The 23,265-nt window shown below is 42.3% G+C and overlaps 1 protein-coding gene across 5 annotated transcripts in view; it reads right to left on the bottom strand.

Moving 5' to 3' along the window:
- Positions 1-23,265, bottom strand: part of LOC147015600 (dual oxidase 1-like) — a 171,816-nt gene that overhangs the window by 59,073 nt on the left and 89,478 nt on the right. For all 5 annotated transcript variants that reach the window (XM_085850498.1, XM_085850496.1, XM_085850497.1 and 2 more), the window contains exons 15-16: positions 10,559-10,696; positions 10,161-10,265 (exon numbers count right to left, since the gene is read on the bottom strand). In XM_085850498.1, the coding sequence (XP_085706624.1) occupies positions 10,161-10,265; positions 10,559-10,696 (243 nt within the window). The remainder of the gene's footprint in view (positions 1-10,160; positions 10,266-10,558; positions 10,697-23,265) is intronic.

Here is a 23,265-nt window from a genome sequence, read left to right as displayed (position 1 = left end):
ATTTGACAATGCAAACAACTTCAGCGGTATAGTTCGCTGGAGCTATCTTTTCTTTTCTTTAAAATTTTGAAATGATTTTTTTTTAATCAACCGCTGTCATAACGGGAACCCAACGGATTCACGGGTCATCTACTATATTACTAAAACTCTCATCTTGTGTGTGTATGTATATATATATATTGTTGTGGTTACCAAATTCGCAAACCACCATTCAGGTCCCTTAGGTGAGGTATCTCGGAAAGTACATGTGTAGTTAGGCCCGAACCCGTTGTCTAGTGGGAATACATGTCATTTATGCGTGCTGCGACTCTTCAGGATAGCCGTTTTTCTTTTACTATCTTTATTTTGGACCAACCGCCATTGTTACCACCACAACCACATCAACCACCACCACAACCGCCACGACCTTCACGTCACACCTCGCAACCGTCGCATCGCCACCGTTCTTGCGCCGCCTGTGGGTACCGGTGTTGGACTCGTGCAGGGCGCGCGCCGAACAGCGTGTACAAAATCACGGATTTTGTGCTTCAAAAACGGATCAAAAACGACACACGCCCACTTTTTGCCGTCCAATCGGTGAGCGAGGGGCGAATTGGCCCCGCCCCCAGGGCGATCGATATATGCAAATTTATGGATCAAAAAGCCTTCACGCCCACTTTTTCTCGGGCCAATGGGGAGCGAGGTGAAAGGTCGAAGGGAGGGGGTCAAGGATGAGAGGGCGAGGCTACGGGGGGGATAAAAGGACCGTGTTCGTCAGTCCAGGAGAGTCCAGAGGCGGAGAGTAGGAGAGTAGGAGAGTCGGAAACAGAGAGTCAAGACTTCGCGGGCGGTGGAGCTGCTCGTCGTGTGCGTTGGAGTCGGAACGGAGGGGACGGAGCTGTGGAAAGGCGGCGACACCAGACGAGGGGGTGCTCGCGTCGTGCAGGGAGCTGCACCCGAGGGAGGCCGACAGCGCGACCTGGCCGAGGTGGAGACGCTCGTCGCGGGATAATAAAGATCCTCTATACCCCGAGCATCAGCAACCCCCTCCTGTTTCCCCCCGCGCTGAGATAGTGCGACCAAGGGGGCCCCTTTCCCACCCCCTACCAGACACTGTCCGCGAGGCCCGCGGAGTTGAGGCGCCATCGCCGCTCCGCGTCTCATCACCAGACGGGTAGGCGCGACCCGGTCTCGGCCTCAGGCCCGCCTCATCCTTGAGGGTATTTCTTTTCCTTGGTTTTGGGTATGTGTTGTCGGCGCCGTCTGTGAAGTAAAATTGTATAAGTGTTGCCGTGTGCTCGGTAGTCGGTATTAGCTCTGCATTGTGTTTTCGCTTTTATATTTGCTTTTTGTGTAAATTGAATTGTGTTTTTCTTTTTTGTGTGCTTTTGGTGGAATTGAATATGTGTGCTTCCCGTGTGCCGCGAATAAATGTGCTTTGTGTTGAACTGTTTCCCGCTTCGCTTCGTCATTTCTCCCATTGAATCCTCATCTTGCTTCACGTAAAGGGTTGGTAGTGGGCTGAATACGCCCGATAATTAATCGAACCGTCGAGGTCGACGATAACACCGCTCGGTTATCCCGATAGTACGGAACGGGTCGCTTAAGTGGCCCGTGTCCGAAGTCGACCTGCGGCGAGGTGCGATCGCCCGGTCTACCCTCCGCGTGGGTACTTAGGTAGGTCGAATTTGGCGAGCAACCCTATCCCACGCGGGGGCTGATTGGCTCGATCGCGGTGAGACCGAAAGGTCCACCCATGACTGGTTCCCGGCGTTAGTCCGAGAGGGTCACGACTGGATTGTCCGTCCGGTGGGCGACGTGCCGCGATTCGAGTTACGTGGCCGTCAGCACGCCGGCGGGCGCGAATACCGCAACACTGGTGTCAGGTCGTGCGATACAAATCCATCGCCCTCCTCGCGGCACTGGTATCGGAGAACAGGAAAACGGGCTCTCCTGTCTCCAATTAAATTCACGGGAATCGGTCCAGGGGTGAGAGAAGCGACCCCCGATTCCCTCCAAATTACGAGCGAGCAAATTAACCCTTTAAGAGAAGCAAGATGGCGTCTCAAGGCGAGCGGGAGCCGGGGGTATTAGAAATGTATATGTGTAGTAATGTAGAGTCCATGGTCCAGGATGGAATCCCCGAGCAGGAAATGTTGATTGTGCAGGAACACTGACTCGCCCAACTGAACCCAGAGCCCGAAATGGGTGCAGCAGCGGCCGCAGTGTATGACACCTCCCCCCCCCCCCCCTCTCCAGCAAAACCCTTCCCTGACCCCTGCCGAAACGGCTCACCCAAGCGCACCCGACATGACCCAGCTATTCACCATGCTGGCAAAAATGTATGCGGAAACGACAGCGAAGATGATTGCGAACATGAACAAGCAAATGGACGAAGTAAAAACGAGGATGGATGCGAATACACAAAAAATGGAAGAAAAGATGGATACAAATACAAATGAAGTGAAAACGACGATGGATGCGAATACACAAAAATTGGATGTGAATACACAGCACATGAAGGAAGAAATGAAAAAGCTGCGGGGTGAGACGCAGAACATGGGCCGATGCCTGCAGGCGGGCATGAAGGCCGTGACCAGGGAGCTGGGAATGGCGACTCCACGTGTGGGAGCAAACGAGCTGGAGGGGGGTGCAACGGCTGACAGGCCCGCGGTGGAGGCGGGTAAAAAAATAATTCGGGGGGCGTGTTGGGCAAGGGTCGTGAAAGAGGAATCGACGGTGACCAAAAGGGAGAAATTAAATGGGGAGACCAAAACGTGTGAGACGAGACACGAAATGACGACAACGGAAATAATAGTTGAGACAAGGGAGGTAAAGGGTGAAGAGTTGGCAGAGACACGGGAGATAGAAAAAATAGAAGAAAGACTACACGAGGAAGACGGGGTAAGTGACGCACACACACACACAGAGGTAGTGGAGGACAATGGGGTTGAGCTCGCGGAGCGTGTAGAGACCCAGTGCGAGTACCTGGATGGCCTCCTCCAGGAACGAGGGGAGGGAGTCTGCCCCCTTGAGGCGAGTCACGACCAGGTGAGTTCGGTCGTCCTTTGCGAGGTTGAGGGGACGAGTGCTGTGGACAGGTGCACGGAGAGCTTGGGGGGTGTAGAGGCCCCGGAGACCCTTGTGGGGACACGAATCCCCAGTGTAGTTGTCCCTGTGTGTGTGGAGCAAGGTGTGAGTGCGGCACCGTGTGTGGAAGCGACCCCGTGTGCGAGTGGTGCGGTGGCGATGGTGCCAGAGTGCGTGCTTCCCAGCACGCCGTGTGTGGATGAGGTACGGAGTATGGATGAGGCACCGCGGTTGAGTGCCCCCGCGTGTATGGGTGAGGCACGGTGTGTGGATGAGGCACAGCGGTTGAGTGCCCCCGCGTGTGTGAGTAGTATGGTTTGTGTGAGTAGTGAGGCACGCGTGAGTGAACGGCCGTGTGCAAGGTCGCTGTGTGCAAGGGAGACCGTGTGTGTGAGAGAGCGGTATGTGAGGGAGATGTCGGTTGGCATGCGGGAGCACGCAGCCGCGTCTCCCGGTGTGAATGTGATGGTGTGGACTGTGTGCGTCGTAACACGCAGGTATGCGTGTGTGGAATGGAGACGGAGACGGCGACAGAGGAGAGAAAGCCGAGTAGCGGCTGTAGTTGTTTCGGGGACCGTGCCGGGTTCGCCCAGCAGTGAGCACGCGGTCCGTGCTGTGCAACGCACGAGACCGCCACGTGCTCGCTTGCGAGAGTGAAGTCCCGGTCCGGAAACGCCAGCGGTGGATTTGCCGATCCCGCGGACGGACAAAGTTTAGGCAGGTAAATGGATTTGGACCGGACGGGTTCTCCACGCGATCGTGTGTGTTAAGCTCCAACGGGCAAAGCACATGTGTTCGCGTGGGGAACCCCTCGAGACGTGGGGCTTGTGTTTTTTTTTTATGCGCACGGTGACGTCATGGCTGCACGTGTGGTTGGAATCCGGCAGGAGGGGTATCCCAGCCGGATGGTACCGTCCAAGGAGGGACGAGGAACACGTGCAGCTGCATGACGTCACGGGCAGGTGCAAAGTGCGCGAGTTGCCGCGCTGATGATGCGCATGAAAAAAAAAAAAAAGCAAGCCTCACTTTCGGGTGCACAGGATTCCTGGGCAAGGGGTGAAAGACCCCCTTACCTGGGCACAGGATGGAAACTAGTTAGGGGGAAGGGTTAGCTTAGCTAGACCGACTTCATGGGGCAGGGGTAAGTCCTCATGGAGTCCGTGGAATGGATTAGTTAGAGGGATTGTAGCCAGATTTAGGTTGGGAAATAAAATGGGATTATTTTGGAGACAGAGACAGACTTGTGGATGTGTAGAGGGGACGTAGCTTAGCTACGTAGGTTAAAAGGAACGTGCTGTAGTTTAAGGGACGACGCGGGAGCACGAGTTAGTTAGGGGGTGCAGATAGAAGGATGGCAGAGTTCAGCGGTGAGTGTGTTGAAGAGTTGGTGAGTGAAGTGGAAGCATGTGCTTGGTGAGTGAGTGAGGCCAGCGGGTCTGTGTGTATGGAGTGAATGGGGAATGCATGGTGCGATGAGTGATTGGGGGGAGGAGTGACTCCCGCCCAAGGGACCCCGGGGTCAGTGTAGATTGAGTTAGCTGGGTTAGTCAAATTGAAAAATGGAGGTCGTTTTGTTGTTGGTGGGAAAGTATGCTCGAGACCCATTTGGAGGGGTGCAGGAGCCCTGTTGACGGGCTTGGGAGCGTGGCTGCGAAAGGTGAGTATCGCTGAGTGGGTACCCCGGGCACCAGGCTAGTCGGCCGTGGTAGGCCAAGGGCCCATGGGGGGCTGGGATAGAGTAGTGGGCACGGGTGCGCCTGCTTAGTGCGGGGGCCCGGGGCGCCATTAGCCGCGTGGGCAGTGTTGTGGGCACGGGTGACCCTCGGAAAGGGGCCCGGGAGGCCGGCCTGCCACGTGTGCGTTTCAGGGGAGGTGCCATGGGGGGCACTCCCCGGTGTTAGGGAGCTGGTAGGCTCGGAGGCAGTGTAGTGCCCGGGGGTGCCATAGCGGGAGATTCGGCAGAGGGTCGTGCCTGCCAAAGGGAGCCACGTGTCCCAGCCAGGAGACCGTGTGAGGGCACGGAGAGAAAATTGGGGGGCGAGGCCCGAAATTGTGAGGACACCAACACAGGCGACGGGAATCTGGGTTGTTAGAACCAATAGTTTAAGCGAGAGGCGCTTGTTGAAAGCCCCGGGGTAGTTTAACTGTTAAATGGATAGGGTAGATTAGGAGATGTACCCCTCCGCACCATCCATCCCCTCGCTGTTGTTGTGGGCCGCTGGACCCACTTTGGTTATAGATCGCCGAACTCTGGGGAGGCCATTCTGAGGCTTGAGTTGGGCCTCGACACAGGACGTTAGCTCTCCCTTATTCCCCTCCGGGAAGGGAACGTAGGGGTTGGGAGTAGGCTAGGTGACAGGATAGGTTAGCCGAACAAAGACGATAAAGGGGGTTAGGGGACGATTTATAGAGGGGAAGTAAAAATAAAAACAATAAAAAAATAAGTTGGGGCTAAATTGGGGTTTGACAAATTAAGGGAGTGGGTATGTACAGTTACAGGCAAAGGCGATAGGTGGGAGGGAGACAGGTAGGTAGGTCCGAGCCCGCCTTCCAAGTGGCCAGCACCACCGCACTCCCTCCACCAACCTCCACTGAACGGCAAAGGCTGGCCAACTTCATCGGCTGGCCGTGTTTGTCTTCAAGGCGGAGGCCGGCCAACTTCATCGGCAGCTGTTGTTTTGCTGCAAGGCCTGTGCCATCGGCTGGCCGTGTTTTGCTTCAAGGCCTGTGCCGGCCACTTCGTCTGCAGCTGCTGTACTTCAAGGCCTGTGCCGGCCAGTTCATCTGCCGGCTGTGTTTGCCTGCAACGGTCTTCTTCTGCGGGCTGTGTTTGCCTGCAGCGGCCTTCTTCTGCGGGCTGTGTTTGCCTGCTGCCTTTGCCATGCCATGCCCACTGCCCACGTTCACCAGCCCCGTTCAATTTTTGCTTTGCCCCCCCTGTTCATTTCCATGTGCGCCAGGATCCGCAAGGCAACAGTTTGCAAGCTGCGAGAACTGCCCTGTTGGCAGCTACAACACGGGCCTGCAGTGGCGGCCCGTGCACCGTGTTTGTGTCCATCCATCCATTCGTTGTGCTCATTGCGTGTGCCACTTGAGCTGGCACGGAGACTGCGTTGTGCAGCCCATGCACCGTTGTGGTTCACTGAGTTCAGTTCAAAAGGGAAGGCCTTGGACTGCGTGTGAGCAGCCAGCCACGTTCCCTGTCACCTGCATTGTTTGAGCCAGAGACTGCATGCGAGCAGCCTGGCTCCCTGCTAACTGCTTTTCTTTTGCAGAGTTCAGTGATCCTGGGCCATGGTTTAGTGTAAAATTTGTAAGTTAAGGTTAAGATGTACTGTAAATATGAGTGCGCCCCCGGCATGTCTGTCCTAGCGCCGGCAATTTTATTTAAGTCGTCCGTGTGAGTGAGTTTGTTTAGGTAGTTACGCAGCCCTCAGGTTATTTATTTTGGGGACACGAATACCATGAATGTCGCACTCAGGGATCCGTAGGTAAAATGTACTAGGGGAAAACTACACATGATGGCACACGAAAATTTGACGACTCGGGACGAGTCTGTAAAAAGGGGAGGGGGTAGTGTTGTGGTTACCAAATTCGCAAACCACCATTCAGGTCCCTTAGGTGAGGTATCTCGGTAAGTACATGTGTAGTTAGGCCCGAACCCGTTGTCTAGTGGGAATACATGTCATTTATGCGTGCTGCGACTCTTCAGGATAGCCGTTTTTCTTTTACTATCTTTATTTTGGACCAACCGCCATTGTTACCACCACAACCACAACATCAACCACCACCACAACCGCCACGACCTTCACGTCACACCTCGCAACCGTCGCATCGCCACCGTTCTTGCGCCGCCTGTGGGTACCGGTGTTGGACTCGTGCAGGGCGCGCGCCGAACAGCGTGTACAAAATCACGGATTTTGTGCTTCAAAAACGGATCAAAAACGACACACGCCCACTTTTTGCCGTCCAATCGGTGAGCGAGGGGCGAATTGGCCCCGCCCCCAGGGCGATCGATATATGCAAATTTATGGATCAAAAAGCCTTCACGCCCACTTTTTCTCGGGCCAATGGGGAGCGAGGTGAAAGGTCGAAGGGAGGGGGTCAAGGATGAGAGGGCGAGGCTACGGGGGGGATAAAAGGACCGTGTTCGTCAGTCCAGGAGAGTCCAGAGGCGGAGAGTAGGAGAGTAGGAGAGTCGGAAACAGAGAGTCAAGACTTCGCGGGCGGTGGAGCTGCTCGTCGTGTGCGTTGGAGTCGGAACGGAGGGGACGGAGCTGTGGAAAGGCGGCGACACCAGACGAGGGGGTGCTCGCGTCGTGCAGGGAGCTGCACCCGAGGGAGGCCGACAGCGCGACCTGGCCGAGGTGGAGACGCTCGTCGCGGGATAATAAAGATCCTCTATACCCCGAGCATCAGCAACCCCCTCCTGTTTCCCCCCGCGCTGAGATAGTGCGACCAAGGGGGCCCCCTTCCCACCCCCTACCAGACACTGTCCGCGAGGCCCGCGGAGTTGAGGCGCCATCGCCGCTCCGCGTCTCATCACCAGACGGGTAGGCGCGACCCGGTCTCGGCCTCAGGCCCGCCTCATCCTTGAGGGTATTTCTTTTCCTTGGTTTTGGGTATGTGTTGTCGGCGCCGTCTGTGAAGTAAAATTGTATAAGTGTTGCCGTGTGCTCGGTAGTCGGTATTAGCTCTGCATTGTGTTTTCGCTTTTATATTTGCTTTTTGTGTAAATTGAATTGTGTTTTTCTTTTTTGTGTGCTTTTGGTGGAATTGAATATGTGTGCTTCCCGTGTGCCGCGAATAAATGTGCTTTGTGTTGAACTGTTTCCCGCTTCGCTTCGTCATTTCTCCCATTGAATCCTCATCTTGCTTCACGTAAAGGGTTGGTAGTGGGCTGAATACGCCCGATAATTAATCGAACCGTCGAGGTCGACGATAACACCGCTCGGTTATCCCGATAGTACGGAACGGGTCGCTTAAGTGGCCCGTGTCCGAAGTCGACCTGCGGCGAGGTGCGATCGCCCGGTCTACCCTCCGCGTGGGTACTTAGGTAGGTCGAATTTGGCGAGCAACCCTATCCCACGCGGGGGCTGATTGGCTCGATCGCGGTGAGACCGAAAGGTCCACCCGTGACTGGTTCCCGGCGTTAGTCCGAGAGGGTCACGACTGGATTGTCCGTCCGGTGGGCGACGTGCCGCGATTCGAGTTACGTGGCCGTCAGCACGCCGGCGGGCGCGAATACCGTAACAATATATATATATATATATATATATATATATATATATATATATATATATATATATATATATAAATATATATATATATATATATATATATCATTGTCCCTCGCCATATGGCAGTTCACCTTTCGCGGTCTCACTGTATCGGGGATTTTTAACTCTTACATATATAATTTTATATCATGGGATTTTGCGGTATAAATGTATTTTTATATATTTGTTACTTTAATTATTTTTATGGTAAAATAAGCATTTTCTTGCCAAAAAAATGAAAAAATGTAAAAAAATAATTAAAACATATTACAAGAAATAAAATACTGTACATAGTGTGCAGTAGAAGAGTAGACAAAGTCGTGTGTATGGAAAACGCAGATGCGGCCACTTCCACTCGCGCTGGTTTACCCACGTGAGATCGTACACGGCACGCTATTGGCTGATGGATGGGAGGCGACCAACCAGAGCATGGTGTTCTGTATCCTGGGTTCTGATTGGCTCAGCGACCGTAGCATCATTCTCTGCATCTCCAGCGCATAGCATGCATTCAGCATCTCGTCTTGTCCATTTCACATCGACGTGCGATCGCTACTCGTAGTGTTACTCTGCGGTGTTGTGTTTGTATGAATTATCCGTGAAAGTTTTTAATTTATTTCAACCCCTACAATGCCGCCCAAACGTTCTCGAATTTTATATGTTGTAAAAATTATGTATGTTTCAGAGTGTAAAAAGTGTTTAAGAGTATAGGAAATGTTTATAAGAGTATGGGAAAGGTTAATAAGAGTGTGGGAAAGGTTAATAAGAGTGTGGGGAGGGTCATAAAGCTTTAAAATATATATAAATAATAAAATAAACATATGGTCACTACTTCGCGGATTTTAGTCTATCGCAGCGGGTTCTGGAACGTAACCCCCACGATAAACGAGGGACTACCGTATATACATATATATATATATATATTCCCAAAATACAGCCAAAACGGTACACGATAGCACAAAAATTTTAGGGCCACCTTACTCACCATTCACCTGCGGTGTGCAGTATCAAGTTTCATTCAAATCGGGCAATGACAATTTTTTTATTAAAAAAAAAAAAACTCCAGACTCAGTCATGTTTTGGTATGACGATCCATAAAGCGCAAGGACAAACCATGGAGAATGTGTTGATACACTTTGAGAAACCGGTTGGCCAAACAATGACTCCTGAGGTAAATACTCAAATTTTCTTCAAGTTAAAGTTTGACCACGAAATGATATTAAAATGTTGTCTGTTTTTTTTCATCAACCGGTCAGAACGGGAACTGATCGGGTTCACCGGTCATCTAGTATCCTATATAACTGCCTTTCAAATGATGAAGAGTTGTGTTCATCTTGGAAATGTTTAGAGATGTCCATTAATGTTTTGAGATGTTTATTTTCATGGGGATATCTTCAGATTTTCATCCTCTATTCTATTCATGCTCAAACTGAGATAACTGGGAAAACAGTGTTATCATTACTTTGTTGTTGATCTGATGTGAAAATGTTGGTGATACATACAACTAGCCAATAGAAACTAGCCAACAGAAACAATAACTCACTTTGATATTATTTTGCTTTGATCACTGAAATATCACCAAGGCTGTATCATATAACATAACTGAGTCTGAATTACCAATATTTGAATATCAGATCATGTTGCCAGTTACCTGAAACGTGCTTAGCATCAACTATATATCATAGAATACAAGTGGAAACCTTTATCCTTACTGTAAACCAGTGTATGTTCTGTGACATCAAGTTAAAACCTGATTTAACAGCATGGTTTGTGGGAACCTTTATCATCTATGAAGGTGATGGTAAACGGTCCAACCTTGAATGCATTCCGATTGCTCCACACTGCGCTCTGTCTTTTTCTGCAGCTTCTGCAAACTCTTCTTTTGATGATACGAAGAGAGAAGCAATGCTCCAAAAGAAACTGCTCACAGATATGGTAAGTTAGCCAAGATGTAAAGTTATACGTCTATTACAAGTGGATAAATGAACTTAAGTGTCTTCGTATTTTCTCAATATCAAGATATCCCAGGATCGCTTGTAAATGCCTTTCCACAATTAAACAAAGACCCCCCTAACGAGAGAAATCACAGATGTGGTTGCACAATTATTAGTTTCACAGTGAGAAATCATTGAAAGTATTCCAAAATATGCTGGCTGAGCCTGCTAATGAAATATCAGAATGTAAGCAAAATGGAATGAGTTGTGGGAGCTTACTGATTGGGAAGAGAAAAAGTATGGTGATTGAGAGGGTGAAGCCCACAGTGCTTCCTTCAAAATAGTCAATGTGCTGAGATGGTGTGCACTTTCCAAGGTCTTCCATCCGTAACTGCCCTGGCTGTGGACATGGATCTCCTGAAAGCATTGGTGAGGAACACAAGGAGGTTAACCATGTGGTGAAAATGTTTCACTATGTTTTTCAAGTAGTCAGGACCAAATATTATTTGGTGGTCGGGAGGGATAAAATAAGAAATAAAAAATGAGAAAGGAAGCAGAAGGAAGGATTATTATAAAGGAGGTGAGGTTTGGGAGGAATGTGGAAAGGGAAACAAGATATGGTGGAGATGCTGTCACAATGGATACAAGGAAAGTATTTTTTGGAGAATGTGAAAGGTGGGAGGGGTGGGGGCAGGTTAAAAGTTTTGATATACAGTACTCGTATTTTCCGAAGTAGTAAACACATGTGGCAGTTTGGTATTATTCATATTCTAATTACTGTTGTTCATGTTGATGATGTTGTAAAAGTGTAAAAAAAAACCATGGAGTCTGGAACACTGACGGGTTCCTCCTGTGAAGCCCATTTTTATATACCAATTCCCCTAAACGCTGCCAATACGCCATTATACGGTAGCTGTAAGTTAGAAACACGTTCAGTAAGTAAGTGGTCGTCCGGAAGACGTCAAATACGTTTCATATGTCAATATGCGTTGGAGATACGTTACACATAGGTTCAAAGCACGTTACTCATAGGTTAGAAATAAGTTTTGGTACGCGAAACATTACCTCGACGTGTTTCGACTTGTGAGTAACTGACAAGTAACGTGTGTCGACGTGTGTCAACGATCGCATCACGTGCCTCCAACTTATGGCCAGCGTATATGGAACATGTGAGCTGGCATACGTCGAAAAATTTTGAGCCTGCTTAAAATTTGTCGACGAGCTCGGCGTACTACGACGTATGCCAGCGTGCTTCAGCGTGCTCTTAACGTATACAAAACTTACCCATAATGTATTCGCCAAATTTTTCATACGTCGGCATACGCTAGCTAAAACGTCAAGGTGTGACAGGGCCTTTACGTTATACCCTGTCTTTCAAAAGACAGGTCTCAATCGAGTTGAGAAATGACAGAAATGTGAGCGATTTTTTGTTATTTATTTTGAAGGGAAGAGTTACAAGATATTTTATATGACAAATGAGCCTTGTTGTTTTGTATGTGAGGGTCCTGTCACACCTTGACGTTTTAGCCAGCATATGGCAACATATCAAAATGAATGTAAAACGCTGGCGTACGCTGAACTATTGATGTTTTTTCAGTTTTGGGCGTATTCATAACAAGTTGGACGTATGCATAACGTAATAGTAACGTACACAGAACGTTTCGATAACTTATAGATAACTTATACCAACGAATGCTTAGCGTGTTGTCGATGTTCACAACCTATGCCCAACGATAGTCTAACTCAGGGGTCGGGAACGTTTTTGACTCAGAGAGCCATTAAAGCAAAATATTTGGAAATCTATTTCAGTGAGAGCCATATAATATATTTTAAGACTGAATTCAACTAAATGTGAGTATAATAAGCCTCTGAATTTATTATTTTAAATAATGTTGTTATAATACTCACCATTAATGGGACTTCTGGTGCTGCATGGATTTGCTGATGGCTTTGTAGTCTGGTTGGTACTTGGTGAGGTTAAGCTTCATGCAAGCGTTGAGGCTTTCATCCGTTAGACGTGATCGTAGGTTGGACTTGATGTTTTTGAGATGTGAGAATGACTGCTCACATGCATACGTAGATCCAAACAAGGTCAATACAGCAATACTCACACGCTGCAGTGTGAGGTATGTGACAGGAAGCGCGTTCCAAGTTTTGATAATCAGCTCGTCTTCGGGTTGAAGTTTTTTCATTTCTGTCCACATGTGCTTGCTCGCCAACTCTGCTTTCTGTCGTGCGATTCTTTCCAAATCTTCATTCAGTGACTTGAACTTATTCACCCACATGTCTGAGGCCTTCAGGTCAGCCACTTCTGCTTCAAAATCTCTGACGGAGACACCAGGAATGTAACTCAGGTCGGCTGTGTTCAGTGAACACTCGTTTGGATGGGTGATGAAGTTAAAAAGACGAGTGTGCTCACGAAATTCTCCAAAACGTGCTTTGAATGACTGTAGGAGACTGGATGTGAAGCCAGCTAACTGGTGGAGATCAAAGTTTTGAGTGGGCTCACTTGCTGTGCATGTATCTTTAAATTGTCTCAGTTTTTCAAAATGTAGTAAACGACCTGTTTCAAGATCCATGATAAAGAGCTCCAGCTTGTTTTCAAAAGCAAACACGGCTTGTTGAAGGGATAACACTGTATTTCCAATGCCTTGCATTTTCACGTTGAGCTCGTTCAGATGTTCAGTCATATCCACGAGATAGTAAAACTTGAGGAGCCACTCAGTTTCGGCAATCTCAGGATGCTCAATCCCTTTCATTTCAAGGAAAGTCCGGATTTCGTTCAGGCAAGCCGCAAAACGGCTAAGCACCTTCCCTCTTGACAACCAACGCACATTGCTGTGCAAAAGCAGACCGTGATAGTTATTTCCAACTTCATCCAGCAGTGTTTTAAACTGGCGACCATTTAAGGCTCGGGCAACAATAAAGTTGATCACACGAATGACCAGCGACATCACTTCGCCAAGCTGCCCATCACACATCTGAGCACAAAGTGCCTCCTGGTGTAGAATGCAATGGAAACTTAGGATGGGTCTATTTTCATGTTCACGGAGAAGCGCCACAAATCCTTTGTTTTTTTCCCACCATACACGGAGCACCATCAGTACACACTGAGATAAGTTTATCCAGAGGTAGATTTTTTTCTTGAGCGAACTCCATGAAAGACTTGAATAAATACTCACCTCTTGTGGACCCTTTTATTGGCAGAACAGCAAGACTTTCTTCACGCAGTGTATCACCAGCAGCATATCTTGCAATCACACTGAACTGCGACAAATGGCTTACGTCTGTTGACTCATCCAAATCCAAAACTACAACTACTGATACTACTGACATGGACATCTACTCAACATGGACTCTGGAACACTGACGGGTTCCTCCTGTGAACCCCATTTTTACATACCAATTACCCTCAACGCAAACAATACGCCATTATACGGTAGCTGTAAGTTAGAAACACGTTTCGCAAGTTCTGTGGTCGTCCGGAAGACGTCAAATAGTCTACATACGTCAATATGCATTGGAGATATGTTACACATAGGTTCAAAGCACATTACTCATAGGTTAGAAATAAGTTTCGGGTACGCTAGACATTACCTCAAATTGTGTCGACGTGTGTCGACGTGTGTCAATGATCGCATAACATGCCGACAACTTATGGCCAGCGAATGCGGAACGTGTGAGTCATACGCTGGCATACATCAAAATTTTGAGCATGCTTAAAATTTGTCGACGAGCTCGGCGTACTACGATGTATGCCAGCGTGCTTCAGCGTGCTCTTAACGTATACAAAACTTACCCATAACGTATTCGACGTGTGCCAGCGTATTCGCCAAATTTTTCATATGTCGGCATACGCTGGCTAAAACATCAAGGTGTGACAGGGCCTTAAGGCAAATGATTCAATGAGAGCAGACTGCCCCACTATCTTAAAAATAAGTATCTACTCCTCAGTACCCTTACAAGCCGAAGGAAAAGACAGGTGTCACTCCAGAAGCTTCTGCATCATCTTCTCATCCTGGCCCTTCTTCTGCTGAAGATCAATGGCAGACAGTGAGGGTAGGGAAGGGGAAGAGAGCGCAGAAGAGAAAATCAGAAACAGAAGAAAAAGGGACTGCTGATCGAACTGACGTTGAAGACGCAGCTGACGAGGACTTGAAGCGATCCGAAGGTCAAGTGTTTTGGAGGAGACAAAAATTGTGACCCAATTGGTACAAATGGAAGAAGAGGAAGATGTTATTCCTGAAGTTACAGATCATGGGAAGTCTTTGCTGCCAGATGCACCCAAAGACCTGTTGAGTGAACACAACGATGGATCATCCATGAACAAGCCTGGCATGGTAAAGAAGAATGACTCTGTCTCATTTTACTGACAGGTCAGTCAGGTGATACCACAGAGATGTCTGTCGCTAACACAGTACATCCAGACAAACCAACAACAACTGAAATGAGGATTCATCATAATTCAATGATTGATGCCTCCAAGGCAGCAGTTCTGCATGAAAGGACCACCACTGAAGCTTCAAAAGACACTGCAGAACCCCTTCTTGTTGTGACAGACAGGCAGAAGGTACCGGTCTTACGAGCGACAAAGGCATTACCTGCACTGACCGAGGTCTCGAGTGCTGCCGCGACGTTCATGGTAGATGTAGACAGTGAAGTCGAGCACAGTTCTATCGTAGCACATCAAACGGATGATCTCCCTGTCCTTACCATCGAAGCGTCTTCAATCACAATAGCTTTGCCAAGCGGTGAAGCAAGGACTGCTTCGTTAATACCAATGGAGTGTTCATCTGTGTCATCAGGAGAAGGTGCAAAGTCAGTTTCAAGTGACGACAAGGTATACATTTTGTCATACGTTGAAGATGTACCAAAGGAGAAAGACCATGAGCTCCCAGACAGCAAAGATGAGGAGAGCATCAGTGACTGGGGAAGGGATCGAGGATCATTAATGGGCATTGAATCGGAGCTGCCCTCAGGGCATCATTCGTGTATTTCTGGCCATGAAATATTAGAGTTCCTTGAGCAAAGTTTGCACAGTCGGAAAAAAAAGTTGAAACTACTTTAAAGCAGTGGAAAGACTACAAAACCCACAAAAAGACCTACCCAAGACTACAAAAAAAAGACTGCAAAATCTAACGGAGACCCACACAACCCAAGAGGCTGCCTTCCGATGGGAAAATCAATGGCAAGGATTGGCTTTTCTCAGTCACCTCACCGATACATCTTGCAGAGTGGCTATCCTCTTTTCATCAATTGTGAAACCTGAAATACTTGTAAATGAAGTCAGTTTGGGTCGTTTGTTACATGTAAAGGTAAGGTTTGAAGATTTTGTTGTTAACTTCGTCAACATTAATGCACCATGTATAGGAGCTGCAAGTGTGTGGTTCTTTGATCACATGTGGAGATTCATGCTCACCTTGCCTGACGAAGAGAGTGTGATTCTTGGAGGGGATTTTAATTGCACTCTCAATCCCTCCCTAGAGTTGGTAAATACTCTAAATGAATTATCTATTGTGAAATCAACCTTGTAGTTATTTTTAAGTTTAATCATAGATTTTGAAGTATGTTTTTGAATGTCTATAACAATATTTTTTGGTTCATCATCCTGTTCTTTCATAAGACGAGCAATTTCAGAAGATATTTGATAAATCTCATGTGATCCGGGTGAGACTGTTATCATTTTGTATCCACTTCCCGGATTATAACTAAACTTGTCATTTTTATCAGTTATATTAAATAAGGTATTATAAGTTTCCATGAACAACAAAGATGACTCATATTCTTTTGTTGGGTCAAGTTGTAGGGGGTATGGAAATGAAGATGTGTGGTCGCTTGTGAAATTAAAACTCAAGATTGTGCTTCTCATCTTATTTAATATGAGATAAAATGTCTTTATATTGAGATTTATTACTTATTTTCATGTTCATCAACTGGTCTAAAATGGCTGATGCTTCATGAAAACAAATGTTATTTCCAGCCTTCTTACTACCTAACACCAATAACAATCGATTAACTATTCGCGATGGGTCATTTGGAAGAAAACTAATTCCTGAACCAAGCCTATTTAAAGCCTGAATAATGTGTTTCTCCTTCTCATTCTTGCTCCGTTTACCAGAAAGACTAACCCTATAATCAACAGAGTTCAACAGATCAATATGTACTCTATCAGCATTATTTTCCTTATCCAATGGTTTATCAAAATACTTTGATTCATTCCTCACAGTTGAAACTTGTCTTCCATCTTTTGTGAGAAGAAACATTAATCTGGGGGTTAGTTTAACAGGGGGTTGAGCAGACCTCAATAACCTTAATTCATCATTAAATATCAACACCTTTTCTTGAACAAGATGAAATATTGCTGGTTGTTTTGTTGGAATGAGTCCTGCTTTGTTTTTTGATTCCGCTGAATATTCATTGTTTTGAAGAGCATTCACAATATAAGCAGGGAGGCGATTCATCTCTTCCATTTGTTGAAATAATCCTTCGTCATCATATTCTAATTCCCCTATATGCTCTAATTCTTCCTCCGTCATTTGATCAAAATCTTTTAACATTTGAAGTTTTTTAGGAGTACATTCCACTGTGGGAACTGTGGAAACATCTTTAATTTTTTTTCTTGGGAAGTTTTTAAAAGTGGTTTAAAAATTTTCTCTTGTTTTCTTTCAAATGCTTCTTCACCCGTTAGTTTCTGTCTGCGTTTATTCTTTCTGTCTCCCTGTTGTTTTGCAACTTTTGAAACCAACTTTTGGTATTCCTTAAATCTTCTTGCTCTTTCTTTCGCATCCATTTATTTATTGGAAAATATCATTTGATATCTCATCTTGTTTCACAATAATATATTTATATTTTTCAGTCGTGTGCTTCATGTCATCTGCAAATTCTTTTTCACTGCATAATGTAGAACAATTATCTCTCCAAAAATTATTTATATCTCTTGAATTTAACTTGAATAAAATAAAAGTATTAGCATTGTTTCTGATGGAATGACGAGGAAGTTGAAATTATGATTGACTCAGATAAATACAATTACAAGAAGAATGTCTCCCTCTTGTGTTGTAACTGTCCATTACAATTTGGTTTCTCTCATTAACACAATCATCAAAGATAACGAGGTTCTTTTTTGATTTATCTAAATCTTGGGGAGACGGTATATCATCCGTATTATCACGAAGAATACAAGTTATCGGTTTTGATTTCTTTTTACATCTCTGTGTTTCACAAAATAGTTGAATCATATCTTCAATGTTACAATCATTTAGGTTTTTTTGAAGTTTAAATAAACCGATTATATCTTCTTTTTGAAGACCAGCATTAAAACCTTGTGAGAGTAGTTGATACTCTGGTTGAAAACTCGACTTTGTGAAAATTATTAAATTATCATAATCTAAAAAGTTGGGAGTCAGGAGCATCTTCAAAAGTTAGCAGGTTTTTCCGCATCCGCTTGCGTCATTCGGATGAGACATCTTAATGTCATCTTAATGAATTTGGAAGATTTTTATGATTGTTAAATTTTATCTTATTTTCCCAAATGGGTAAAAAATCATTCATTTATATATTTGGAAAACAGGTTATTTAATTTATTATTGTTTTTTTTAGAAACTCTATATTTTATCCTAAGTTCAGGTTTAATTTCAAGATAATCCACTATTTTATTTATACAATATCTTGTGTTGATATTTCCCTGAAAATTACATCCATGAATAATATACAACAACAATCCTTTAAACATTTCTCTTATACGTTCAGTTTCTTCCCTTGTAAGGAAAGGTGTGTTATCATCCTCATACTTTACATTCATTTCTCTAATCAATCTTGTAAAGTAATTCATTTTTGGTGTAAATCTAAAAGAATTATTTTCCTCTTTAAATTTTTTATTATCATTAATTAGAAGATAATCACAGAATATCCATTGTTAATAGGCTTTTGACTCTATTTAATCCCACTCCATCACACGCAGGACAATTCTCAAATATGTCATATGGAGAATCAGGGAAGTCGAGCATATTTATAAAAGTAAAACTCTACTTAAACTGAAATTTATCTGCACTTTCAGTTGAGTATCGACTCATATTTAACAATATAACCATCGATATCTTTATACATTTTTTCATTAGCAGATTCAACGACAACATTTTTTATATTGAAGGTGATTTTAAAATTATCCTTAACTACTATTGGACAAAATGTCATTTCACCTGATATATTAACATCCTTTATTTCATCAGGATTTACATCTTTCGGGTTGTTGAAAAAAATACAAATTTGTCCTTGCATATTACAGATGGTCTTATCTTTTCTTTCTTAAGCTTCATCCATAAGGTTTTTATTTTTTGATACTTTTTCTTGTTTCTTTGCTTTTTCTAGTTTTGAATATATTGCCAGAAGGAGAGGAGAAACTTTTGTTCGAGATACTTTAATTGATGTTCTTCCAGGTATACTTAAAGCCCTTCCACTGAAGGAAATTGAAGAACTCATATTCTTTTCCATAATTGTTTTTATCCAATAGTTGTGATATTTATCTTTGTTCAATTTTACATCCTTGACATATTTCTCAGTATCTTTTACAAATGAAGAGATTGATTGAAACTTGTCTTTTGTGTCATGAAACATTGTATTTATTAAGTGAAAAAAGTTGGAGGATAAAATGGTTTTAAGCACAAATGCACCTATAAATTAAACGAAATTTTCATCAAGAAAATTATAGTTTAAGTAAAGTTTTATTGTATAAATATGGTGAATACTACGTACTGCGATGTTTGTAATCACGAATATAAACATTATAAAAAACACCTTCGAACCAACAAACACACATTTAATCTATTTCATCAAATATCTCCTCTTGAGTTGGAAAGAAAACATTGTGATATCTGCTCAAAGGATGTTTTGAAGAGTAGTTAAAAGAATCACCTTCAATCACAAAAACACAAGAAAAATGAGTTTAAGGTAAAGAGAGACTCTTATATTGAAAACACAGATGGGGCCTTTAAAGGGAATATAAAAATAAGGATTTTTCAATTTGGAGAACCCGGTCCATCATCAATAGCTGAATCAATTGAAATAGTGAAACCTGATGTTCAAAAAGTTATTAAAAAGTCATTAAAAGAAATGAAAACTTTAAAGTTTTATATGGGAGTAAAAATGAATATGGAAAGACAAGATGAAGAACAAACTCCTTCTATGAGAACAGATCTTCATTTTATAACATCACTTCAAGATTTTTTGAATAGTGGGGTTTATGAAGAACTATCAAGACAAGAGGAGGAAGTTGATAATACAGTGGTAGGAAGTGGATTTAATATTAAAAAAAAAAACTTTTTAGATATACACATTCTAAAATCAAACCCTCTTAAACTTCTTCTTATATTGAATTATCTAAAAAAATAAAACTAAAGAAGGCAGTTGTTAATATTAAGAACAATGATAATAAATGTTTTCTCTGGTCTGTTCTTGCTCACTTCCATCCACCAAATTGTAATTCAGAAAGAGTAAAACAATATATGAAATATGAGAATACCTTGGACATTAAATATTTTAAATTCCCAATGCCACGAACAGATATTCCTAAATTTGAGAAAAAGAATAACCTTTCTATTAATGTATATGGATTAACTAGAGAGAATAAAGTTGAGGTATTAAAAATTTCAAACATCAATAAAAATGAAGAAACACACATTGATCTTTTATATTTTAGTGTTGGGAACAATTCACATTATACATACATAAATAATTTATCAAGATTAATCTCTTCTCAGGTATTCAGAACAGCAAATAGAAAATATCCTTGTAAGCGATGTCTTAATTCATTTCATACAAAAGAACGATTAGAACAACATTCAAAATATTGTAGTTATCATAAATCAACTGTAATTACAATGTCTAAACCTGGTGAAAAGATTTATTTTGAAGATTATAATAAATCTATCATGCACCCATTTGTGATATACGCTGATTTTGAATGTATCCTTAAAAAGATAAATATTGCTTCTCCTAATCCAAAAGAATCATATACAAATAAATATCAAAAACATATTCCTTGTGGTTTCTGTTATTATATCAAATCATCTGTTGGAGAAAAGTATAATAAACTTGAACATTATAGTGGAAAAAAAGCTTCACAAGAGTTTGTAAAACGATCAGAAAAGGATTGTACAAGACCAACTAAATTAATGAAAGAAACAAATGAACCGATGAAATTAACCGAAGAAGAAAAATTAGAATTTAGAAACAACAAAGGAAATATTTGTGAGGAGGAAATTGAGGAGTCTAAAGTTAGGGATCATTGTCATATTTGTGAGGAGGAAATTGAGGAGTCTAAAGTTAGGGATCATTGTCATCTAACTGGTAAATATAGAGGTCCTGCTCATTCCTGTTGTAATCTTAATTATAAATTTCCTTCTTTTATTCCAGTCTTTCTTCACAACAGCACCAACTATGATACACATCTATTTATAAATGAACTTTCAAAAACACCAGGGAATATTTCTGCCATAACAAACACAAGTCAAAAGTATATTTCATTTACAAAAATGATATTCACAAAACTTTTAACTCGTATTAGGTTTCTAGATTCTTACAAGTTTATGGGAACACCACTGGCCGACCTCGAATCAAATCTAAGCTCCACGGGCTCTTTTCCAAATCTTAATTCATTCTTTCCAAAAGAGGAAATTCTAACTAGAGGAAATTCAGATGAAAAAGAGATAATTCAAAGTAAAGAGAAAATTCGAAGTAAAGAGGAAATTAATGAAGAAATTCTAACTAAAGATGAAATTCTAATGAGAAAGAAAATTCAAATAACGAATGAAATTCTAATGAAAGAGAAAATTCTGATAAAAGATAAAATTCTGATTAAAGAGGGAATTCTTACTCGAGAGGAAATTCAAACAAGGAATAAAATTCAAACTAAAGAGAAATTCTTACAAGTAAGGGAATTTATCCTTTTGATTATATGGATTCATTTATGAGATTTTAAGAAACACGACTTCCTTCAAAAGAAAGTTTCTACAACAACCTTTATGAAGAAGAGATAAGTGATAAGGAACATAAAAACGCACAAGAAATTTGGGAAATATTTAAGAGAAAGAACCTTGGAGAATATCATGATTTGTATCTAAAAACAGATGTTTTATTGTTAGCTGATGTGTTTGAAGCTTTTAGATCACTCTGTCATAATAAAAATTGTAATGGATTGGATCCTGCCCACTATTTCACAGCTCCTGGTTTAGCTTGGAGTGCAATGTTAAAAATGACAAAAAAGATATAAATTTAATCAGTGATGTAGATATGCTTTTGATGATTGAGAAGTCGAAGAGAGGTGGAATATCCCAAGTATGTTCAAAAAGATATGCCAAAGCAAATCAAAAATATCTTGCAAATTGTGATAGTGAAAAAGACAGTAATTATTTGATGTATTTTGATGCTAATAATTTGTATAGATGGGCAATGTCTCAATGTCTGCCTTATGGTAAATTAGAGTGGGTGGAAGAAAAGGATTATGAAAAGGCTTTGATGAATATTGTTATTTCTTCTCAAGAGGAATTGAATGAGGAAGAAGAAGGTTATTATTTTGAAGTTGATTTGAGGTACCCGAGTGATCTTCATAATAAGCATAAAGACCTTCCTTTTGCATGTGAGAAAGAAACCCCAAAGAAAGAATGGTTAATGATTATCATAAAAGTTTTAATATTATAGGCAAATCAACAGAAAAGTTATTAACAACATTCTATGATAAAGAGGGATATGTTTTGCATCAGAGAAGATTGAAACAGTTTTTGAGAGAAGGATTGAGAGTCCCTAAAATTCATGGAGTTTTAAAATTTAAACAAAGTTCTTGGATGAAAAAGTACATTAAATTCAATACAGATATGAGAACAAATACAAAAGTAAAATTTGAAGGGGAATTCTATAAATTGATGAATAATGCTGTCTTTGGAAAGACAATGGAGAATGCTAGAAACAGGCAAAACATTAGATTTGCAACATCTTGGAAAGAAGCTTCTCGATTGATGAATAAACCAAGTTTTAAGAGAAGAGGTTTTTTCAGAGAACTTTTCTGCTATTCATATGGAAAAGGAAAGTATTATCATGGATAAACCAATTTATATTGGAACAGTAGTTCTTTATTTATCAAAGATATTGATGTATGATTATTTGTATAATGGCTTAAAGAAAGAGTATGGTGAAAATGTTTCATTGTTGTATATGGACACTGATAGTTTTATCCTAGAGATAAAAACTGATGATGTTCATAAAGATATGAAGAAAAATATTGGAGTATATGATACAAGTAATTTTAGCAAGAAGAGTGAGTTATTTTCAATAAAGAATGAAAAGGTTATTGGTAAGTTTCAGGATGAGTTGGGTGGAAAAGTAATGAGTGAGTTTATTGGATTGAGAGCAAAGGCATATGCTTATAAGTATGGTGATCAGATTGAAAAGAGGTTAAAGGGAATAAAGAAATATGTAATAAAGAAATCAATAACTTTTAGAAATTATTATAATTGTTTGATAAATAAGAAAGAAGAATATAGGAAAATGAATACAATAAGAAGTTATAAACATTATATATATATATATATATATATATATATATATATATATATATATATATATATATATATATATATATATATATATAGTGAAGAAGTAAATAAAAAGGCATTAGGAGCCTTTGATGATAAGAGATTTATTTTAGATAATGGAATAGATTGTGTTCCATATGGATATTGTATGATAGAGTGTATAGAATAGATTGTGTTTTAACGATGGGAAGATGGGTTGGGGTTTTTAAGGGCTACCGCCGTGTTTTTTCACAATATATAATTGGTCAAACGAAGTATTAATCAAACTAAATAGTGGAGAAAATCTCAGTCTTGGTATATAAATGGAAAACATAATGAATGTGAAAAATATCAAATTAGTCTTATTGAAAAAATAACTAAAACAAAGGTAAATAAAACAAATAAGTGAATCAATTTAAAAAC

Source organism: Eptatretus burgeri, chromosome 12 (assembly GCF_056783735.1).
Source record: "Eptatretus burgeri isolate ZD-2024b chromosome 12, Ebu_testis_v1, whole genome shotgun sequence".
NCBI lineage: Eukaryota > Metazoa > Chordata > Myxini > Myxiniformes > Myxinidae > Eptatretus > Eptatretus burgeri.
This window is presented reverse-complemented; position numbering and strand designations above follow the sequence as displayed.